This window comes from Salvia hispanica, chromosome 6 (genome assembly GCF_029641045.1).
Source record: "Salvia hispanica isolate PSC_SH4W2 chromosome 6, Shi_PSC_v1, whole genome shotgun sequence".
Classification (NCBI taxonomy): Eukaryota; Viridiplantae; Streptophyta; class Magnoliopsida; order Lamiales; family Lamiaceae; genus Salvia; species Salvia hispanica.
Genome location: NC_142697.1, coordinates 42,034,531 through 42,042,611, shown reverse-complemented (window position 1 = coordinate 42,042,611; position 8,081 = coordinate 42,034,531). Strand labels below are relative to the sequence as shown.

Genomic DNA, 8,081 nt, shown 5'->3' with positions numbered 1-8,081 from the left:
AACCGAAACCTGGGTTAATATAATTGGGCACAAAATTCAGTGTTATACTTATAAATATATTTTCAAATTAGTTGAAGGTGTCATTGACATCTCGCAATTACCCTTAATTATCCCAAAGAAAATATAGTAATTTTGGACAGTTTATAATCAACAAACAAAGATGAACTTCTCAAACAAAAATACCTCTCCCCAAAAAAATGAATGGCTGATCAGTTACAACTGTTAAAAGAAATACTGATGTATACGAATCTTATCATATTCATGTGGCCTTTATTTCTGAATCCAGCCCTACTACATAAATAAAAAATAAAAAATATCCATCAATTATTATACATTAGCAACACTGTACTCAAAATGTCACATTCAATGTTCCACCACAGATCACCAAATTGTTCCAAACCATCTAGTTATTGCAAATTAAGGTGTAGCAAATCAGCAAATATAATGTTATCAGTGCCTACTTTTGGACATGGTTGTTTTTGTTTCCTAAGTCGGCCGCAGCCTTAGACGCGCGGTCTAAGACGTCCGAAACCCAGAGAGCCCCTTTAGCAAAGTAAGTGCTGTTAACAACAGCACTTGCAGCCGCCACAGCCGTCTTCCCCGAGTACACTGCTGCAGTTTTAGTCATGTCGTAGACATGATACTTCTCTTCGATGCCCTTGCCAGCTTGCACTCCCGTCTGAATTTTGTCGGTCAGTCCAATTCTTTTGCTGAACTCTGCAATCTTGGCAGCTGCACTTGATGAAACCTGGTGGGATTCATCCAATGCTTTGGCTTTGGACAGTGCATCTTTCCCCAACACATACCCCTTTGCAATCATGTTTTGGACCACTTGTTGCACCACCGTCACCGCCTCCCCAGGGCTTGACACAAACTGATCAGACCGCTGTCCCTGCCAAGTACGAAGTTACAAGCTAATGCATCCAAAATTGAATTCTTCATGAGTTATGAATCAATTTCCATATGTACCAACCTCAACAAATAATGATGGAGATGGATCAACGTTATACGCTCCACAGCTAGATATCGCTACTGGCTGATTCGCAATCTCAGATCCCTGAAATTCGTTCCACATTCACAAACAAGTTTAGCTAAAGCACGAACATAAAACGAGAATACTGAGCAACTTATCAAGCAAAAAAGAGACTTACGCTGAGAAGGAGAGCAACTTTCACAGAATAAGCATCTTCGAATTCAACGTGTGCCATAGAGACATCACTACTCACCCTGCAATCAAAATTCCCATCCACATTTAGTACTAAATTTTTGTTTCTTGATTACAGAGTATATTAGCTTTCTTTACATGTAGAATTGACATCAAACACATTGTTAAATAGCATTCAACATATCAAAGATGAGTATATTGTTATATATGTTGGACTAAACATTTTATGAAAAGTTAGCAAGCCAACCTGGTGATTTGTAAGTGCCTGATATTGCCACAGTTGATGAAGAACTGGTAGACGTCTTCCCTACTCGCTTCTGGTGGAAGTCCGATTACTTCTACCATATACTGACCCCTCGAGTACTCCATTCAACCAAGAACCTTCTTTTCTTCAGAGACTCAATCCCTACAACAGAAAATTATTCATATGAAAGGCTACTACAATGTATATTGAGCAAAGTAGAGCTACAAGAAGGAAAGAATACTACAATTAGATGCTATTGTGATGCAGATGAACACTTAAATCATTATAGGATTTGTTTGAAACTCTAGTAAAGGGAGTTTGTATATAAATTAAAGAGAACTACTCACTTTAGTAGGAAAAACCACTGCTAATTGGTTTCATAACCAATTAGCATATCGAGACATAATATTTTAACTAAACATGTAGACTTTCAAGGCAAATCAAGCTGAGTGATGCACGCAAATAAGTCTCTTTTCTTTTGGCATCCCAATTCAAAGCACTAATTTTCTCATTCAATCCCTTTACTTACATTTTACATTTACTTTCATGTTCTATTTTTATTTGCATAATACTCTCTCCTGCCTACTTGCCCTACTTGTGCACAATCTTGAAACAAAATGAGACAATCCAAAAATGATTTAGAGATAATATAATTAGGATCGAGGCAATATTTTTGAAATGTGTACCACAAGTCAAAATTAATATAATTCTATTTCTATAGGCAGTTAGGCACAGATAATAATCTCTAAACTAGTTGAAGATTAATTCAAAAGGAATACAGAAAAGATGAAACCAGCACTTATCAATTTATCATGAATTCATGAATGAAATAAAAAAAGAACAAATTCCACAAAAAATCAAAATCAAGACATCAAACCAGGCAAATTAACAGTTCAAAAGCAGGCCTTTTGCAAACAGTGAAAATAAATTGCTAAAAAAAGGGACAATCTAAAGTGACTTTCCTCAGATGACTCAACAAGAACATTTCCGTCACACAAGCATAGAAATGAGCGCTATGAATATTCAAACATTTAATATACAGAAACAGCAGAAAATCTACCAATTTCCACCCAGAAACTAGTAAATTTCCTAATCTAGCTAGCATTAAAATTGAAAATAAGCTATCTGAAAATTCGGAAAATAAAAAGGAGAAATATAGCGAACCTTTAGAATAGGAAGAAGCGGAACAGATTGGAATTAGATATTGGGACCGATTTGAGACAAATAATCAGTTACTGTATAAGCAATCTAACGAATTGTTTGTAGTGTTTATATTAACGAGATCACGTGATCTGCACGTGGAAATGATCTCGGACCAATCAGATCTCGCCATGTCACCCAGAGCAGGATTAATGATCGTATCTGAAATCAGGTCGGGTCGAGTCGATAATCATTAATTAGGTTTGAATTTTATAATCAAATCGACGTCGGTAGTTGATTTACCCGATATCCCCAATATAATTATTTTATTACTTTCATTTTGCATTTAATTTTCTTAATTTTGTAGTACTAATCAAATTGCCTTCGATAGTTAATTTTCTTACTATTATCCTAATAGGATTATTTTATTACTTTTATTTTACCTCATTGTTTTGTTAATTGTATATTAAAACTCATAACGATTTAAGAGTGTCTATTTTTATACGAGGATGAAGTATGATTTTTTTAGAGCTAATTTTGAGCTCAGCTCATCTAATCTTCATGTAAATATTGTTCGACCTCATTAAAATTTCATGAATAAATCAAAATGTACGCTTGATATTTGATAAGCATGTTATAGAGCTTTAGTAAAAACTGGATTAAATGTACGACTGGAGATTCGTGTACTGACTTAATTGAAGACTCGTGAGCAGGTTCGATTAGCAAGATTAGGCTCGACTGACCACAAACTTAATGACATAAAAAATTTAGTTACATATTTTGTTTAAATAGAATAATCTGTTATGCACAAAATATTGTTTAGTCCAGTTATGTTTGGAATAAGCCCATTGGGCTGTGATTTACTTATTCAATTGTTCTGGTTCATAATCAGCCCAAATCTATAAATATACACATAATTAATTGGGCTCAGTCAGCCCATTTATATGTTTCAAGTCCATTAAGTTTATAAAAGCCCTTGCATCTTTCTTTGAAAAAAGAGTGGAGTGAAGATTTATTGCCGTATTTTTAGTATAATATTATATGCCATTAAAAGTTACGCTTTTCCAAATCAATAATTAATTGTGCATTAAGAAAATTTAAGTATATGTAGATTATTATACTCAAATTGAAACTAAGAATAATTGACAAACAATTGTAACAATCTTAATCAAGTCTAGGTGAAGGGTATTTAAAATCTTAATCATATATTCATATAACAAGTCCAAAAATCTGAATCATGTACGCTATAAGGGCAGTCACATTAGAGGAAAAATTTGAAATAAGAAAATAGACAGATTATAGAAGATTTGGATGTTAGCTAATAAGGTGACCAACACTATACGGTACAGGAAAATGTTTGTAGCGTCGTAATCAACGTGTTAATTAGCAATTAGTGACTACCTATCTCTAATTAATACGCAGCAATTATGAATGCCTTTTTTGATTAAGACACGAGTTATTTCCAAAAAGCAATGTCTCTATCTATCCCCTGTTGGGGGGCAGATTTGTCCCAGCAGAGATTAATGCCATTTTCCCAACACCTTCGTCATTAAGGGTTTAATCATGTTTTTGTATGCCTTAATCCTATCTGCACGACAATGTACAACTTACTTAATCTCGCTTTCACATCATGCTTTGTTTCTTAATCCCAATTGATTTTGAATCTCAATTTGCCTTCTTGGAAAAATGTGGCTGTGACTAAACATGATTTGATGTTGAAATTTTTTTTGGTTTTTAACATAACAGGCGATGAATGTGTGTTGATTGCAAGACAGTGTATTGATTTTAGGTGGGAGAAGTGAAATTGATTTAATTTGATGTGTTTGAAGATGGAGGAAAGCTATTTCGGAAAATAAAATAGAATAAGTAGTGGTTAAAGAATATCGATTGAGAAAGAGATATATTTTGTTCCATATACTTCCTTGTCTTGAATGCAACAGTGCATTATGGGGAAGATATTGTTCCTCAAATTATTATACTATTATTTTAATTAACACTCCACTTTTTATTTTAATTCGCTACATTATGGTTGAAATAATGAAGATAATTTAATGCATCAAAAAGGAAAAACATGACAACGTTGGCGATAATTTTAATTTATTTAATACGATCTCAAATATATAACAGAGCAAATCGACTCATATTAATTAATGTCGATCCGGATCGAATACTAGTGATGATCAACCTTAACATATAATACATAATTAAAACTGAAAAGACAGAAATAATCCTATATATAATAATAATAATTAATTAATACATAATCACTCAGATTAAGCTCCTAATTATGGCTGCTTCTGGACTATCTGCATCAATCGACGACAGTAGCTGCGACAGCCTCTCACTCAAATCATCCACCTCTTTGTGCAAATTTCTGATGTAGTTGCAAGTCTCTTGAAGCACCTTATTTGCAGAAGCCTGCAATTAATCAATTAATTATTAAATTATACTATAATAAAGGTTGAAACACTAACACATGCATGCAATGCAATGTTATGTAGTTATCAATTTTAGTACTTCTACTTTTTACTGTGCACAAACACATATCATGCATATTGGCTTTTCAGGCAGACACATGGCGCTTGTACGCGCAGGCGCACTGTACTACTGTCTGATGCGCCTGCGCGTACAATGAGTTAAAGAGCCGAATTTTGTTCATCAAAATATGTAATGAATCGCAACAACAATTAATAATAAGTTAAACACAGGTAAATTCAAAAAAAGAGACATAATTATTAAAATTGATTACATTGCCAATGGCAACAACAGCAGCAACAGCAACAACGATGATCGTAAAAGTACAAGTGGAGAGTAGTAGTAGTACCTTGTTGGAGCGGCGGGTGTTGCGGATTTCAGGGAGGAATTGGTGGAGTTTGGAGACGAGATCGATGATCTGATCGTCTGTGATTCTTGAGGTGGTGGACGATTGTCGTGATCTTCTCCCAGACATAGTTGAAGATGGATTGATTGTGTGTGTGAATAGGGGAAGTTGTGGATGTAAGAAGGAGGGGAGGAAGAGGAAGAGAGGGGTGTGTGTATATATATGAAGAGAGAGTGTGTAGATATAGAGTAGCTAGAATGGTAGGAGGGGGAAGATAAGAAAATGATATGTAATGAGAGGGTTATAAAGTGGGATGGACCAACGATAGATACATATTACTGCGAGGGGAGAGAGAAGAGCAATAACGAAGAAAGTGATGTTGGATGGGAAGAAGACAAGTGCATAGGGGGAAAAGCAGTGGTGTAGGGCTTTTTAGTTTTTCAATTTTAAACTCAAAGTTTCAATATTGTAAATTTGTAAAGGTAATAATCAAATATTTTTGTGATGGTCATTGTACGAGTTTTATGCAATTTAAGGGCAAACAATTGCTGAATGGAGAGTGTTTTCGACTAGAGTTGTTCATGTGATATATGATCGTATGATTGTTTTTGGAAATGGTGAAGTTATTGTAATTTTTTGGAAGGGTAAATTGTCATATAAATGTGAAATATATATGGTCATATTTTGGTCCTTTACATACTTCAAAATGTGAAAAATAAATCACGAAAGATTAAATTTTTAATTGTTGTTTGGAAAATTGAAATTTTCAATTGTCATTTTACAACACCGTTTTATTCATTTATTTAAAACAGACTACCATATCAGCACGTATCGCCGGAAAAGGGAAGGATGAGATGATTGAGAAAATTTCATATTTAATGATTTATTTTTCATATTTTGGGAAGTTTTGGACTAACAAGAATTTAACCATCTTTCATGATTTATTTGGCAATTTTTTCCTTTGTAAAAATGGATCACTCATCCCTTTAAATGAAATCTAGTAATATTTAGATGAAATATGATCACTATCAAGTCGATAGGGGACAACAAGGAATGGAGATTTCATTAGATTTTACATTTATTAATAGCAAATTTTTGAATATTCATTAATTTGGAAATGGGAAAATATTCTAAATGGTAGTAGTAATATTATTGTTTATTTAGTTTAGCTATATACTATTGTATTATTTTTTTAATGGTTTTTACTAGTATTCAAATATTGAGAATTTATGTCATATTTTGCTTTACTATATTGAAAGGAGTAGGCAACATGTGCATATTTTCATGGTCGTTGTGCATTAAATTTTTGTGCCGGATCATGAGTGAAGTTAATAGAGTAAAGATAGAAAGAATATAATGAATTATTCACATTCACATAATGCGAATTGGTGACATAACATGTTGAGTATTTTTTTTCATAAAAAATGTTGGGGTTGGGAACAAGAATTATAGACGTTACGAAAATCGAAGTATTGCAACTAAAACAATAATTCGTTTGAAATATGTTATGTTATGGTTGTATTTTGGGTCCAAATATTCTCGTACTAATATAAACACTTGTCCGTGTCACACATGCCTACAAAATCTAACTATTATGGTATGAGCCTTGGCACTGCACTAATAATCATGTTGAAATTAAATAAGATTTTTTCCAAAAATAATCACATAATAATGCTCTTTTGCGACTGGGATTTTGTTTGAATTCCTAACATTAGAGATATTCATTATTAATGATAATAATTATGTGTAACACAGTCAAGTCAATATGCATATTACATGTAGAAGTAGAAACATTGTGCCAACGTACAAACTTATAGGATAAAAATGTTGCATGTTTCTTTTTTTTCTTTTTTTTTTGGGAGGGGGGGTGGTTGTGTTAGAACATACAAACATGAACAACAACTAGCCCATATGTACTAACTCGGCTCACAAATTGATAGTTGTGCCCACATATCAGTACAAGTGATTTTTGCGTATTTTGTCTTCACTCACATGCTCACTGTGAAGTTCCTATGGTCACTAACTTAGAATTGCCAAAGGCTAAGCACGCTTAACATTGGAATTATTTTGAAATGGATGTTACAAAATAAAAAGATGCACCTTGTTAAAATGATTAGCATCTATCAAATTCGTTAAGCTCAAATCGAATTTGCAGTACTCGAGTTATATTTGCATATTCTCGGAAATTTCGTTCTTTTGTGTGTGTTTCGGTTCATTTATATCCTATTCGCTTTAGAAGTAAGAGTTCTTCTTATTTGTGTCAAAGCGCTGACGTTCGCTCCCTAATTTTGTCTAGGGCGTTACACCATATTCCTAAACCGCCACGAACCTCCACATGCAACACCTCAAAACCGCCTGAACCAGCATGTACTAGTGATTCTGATTCCATTTTCATTTAAATCTTATCCGCCTAATCGACCCCAATACACTGGGATGGCGATTATGGTTTAGCCGACTCACTCTGATTCCAAACCGGCGGTTAATTGTAGGTTCGGTTAAAATCAAACTTCTCTAGGTGGCAGTAGAATAGGCGTAGGCTATTTATTTTGAACTTTAGTACCCACGATCTAATTAATGTACTCAAATATTAGATAACTTATACCCCATAAGCATAGTTAGTTAAAGTAGTTATTTTCATTTATTTAACTTTAATTCAATTAAAAAAAAATACTAACTCAAAACAACATATTTATAAAATCTATAAATTGTTC

The 8,081-nt window shown here is 33.5% G+C and overlaps 2 protein-coding genes across 2 annotated transcripts; both read right to left on the bottom strand.

The window, feature by feature from the left end:
• Positions 1–307: 307 nt before the first annotated feature.
• Positions 308–2,706, bottom strand: LOC125198594 (binding partner of ACD11 1-like). The gene is made up of 5 exons (XM_048096914.2): positions 2,574–2,706; positions 1,413–1,571; positions 1,152–1,227; positions 974–1,057; positions 308–892 (listed from the first exon to the last, which is right to left on the bottom strand). Exons 2-5 carry the CDS (start codon positions 1,532–1,534, stop codon positions 458–460), a joined length of 717 nt encoding a protein of 238 aa, XP_047952871.1. The 5' UTR covers positions 1,535–1,571; positions 2,574–2,706; the 3' UTR covers positions 308–457.
• Positions 2,707–4,629: 1,923 nt separating this feature from the next.
• Positions 4,630–5,627, bottom strand: PRE1 (basic helix-loop-helix (bHLH) DNA-binding family protein). Its single transcript, XM_048096897.2, has 2 exons — positions 5,374–5,627; positions 4,630–4,967 (listed from the first exon to the last, which is right to left on the bottom strand). Exons 1-2 carry the CDS (start codon positions 5,497–5,499, stop codon positions 4,818–4,820), a joined length of 276 nt encoding a protein of 91 aa, XP_047952854.1. The 5' UTR covers positions 5,500–5,627; the 3' UTR covers positions 4,630–4,817.
• Between the last annotated feature and the right edge of the window lie 2,454 nt (positions 5,628–8,081).

Excerpts from the sequence above, each read along its gene's own strand:
- LOC125198594 (XM_048096914.2), bottom strand. The coding sequence starts at position 1,534 with ATGGAGTACTCGAGGGGTCAGTATATGGTAGAAGTAATCGGACTTCCA. Across the intron at positions 1,228-1,412 it reads AGGCACTTACAAATCACCAG|GGTGAGTAGTGATGTCTCTA; the intron begins GTTGGCTTGCTA and ends TTTTGATTGCAG. Across the intron at positions 1,058-1,151 it reads AAGTTGCTCTCCTTCTCAGC|GGATCTGAGATTGCGAATCA; the intron begins GTAAGTCTCTTT and ends AACGAATTTCAG.
- PRE1 (XM_048096897.2), bottom strand. The coding sequence starts at position 5,499 with ATGTCTGGGAGAAGATCACGACAATCGTCCACCACCTCAAGAATCACA. Across the intron at positions 4,968-5,373 it reads ACACCCGCCGCTCCAACAAG|GCTTCTGCAAATAAGGTGCT; the intron begins GTACTACTACTA and ends GATTAATTGCAG.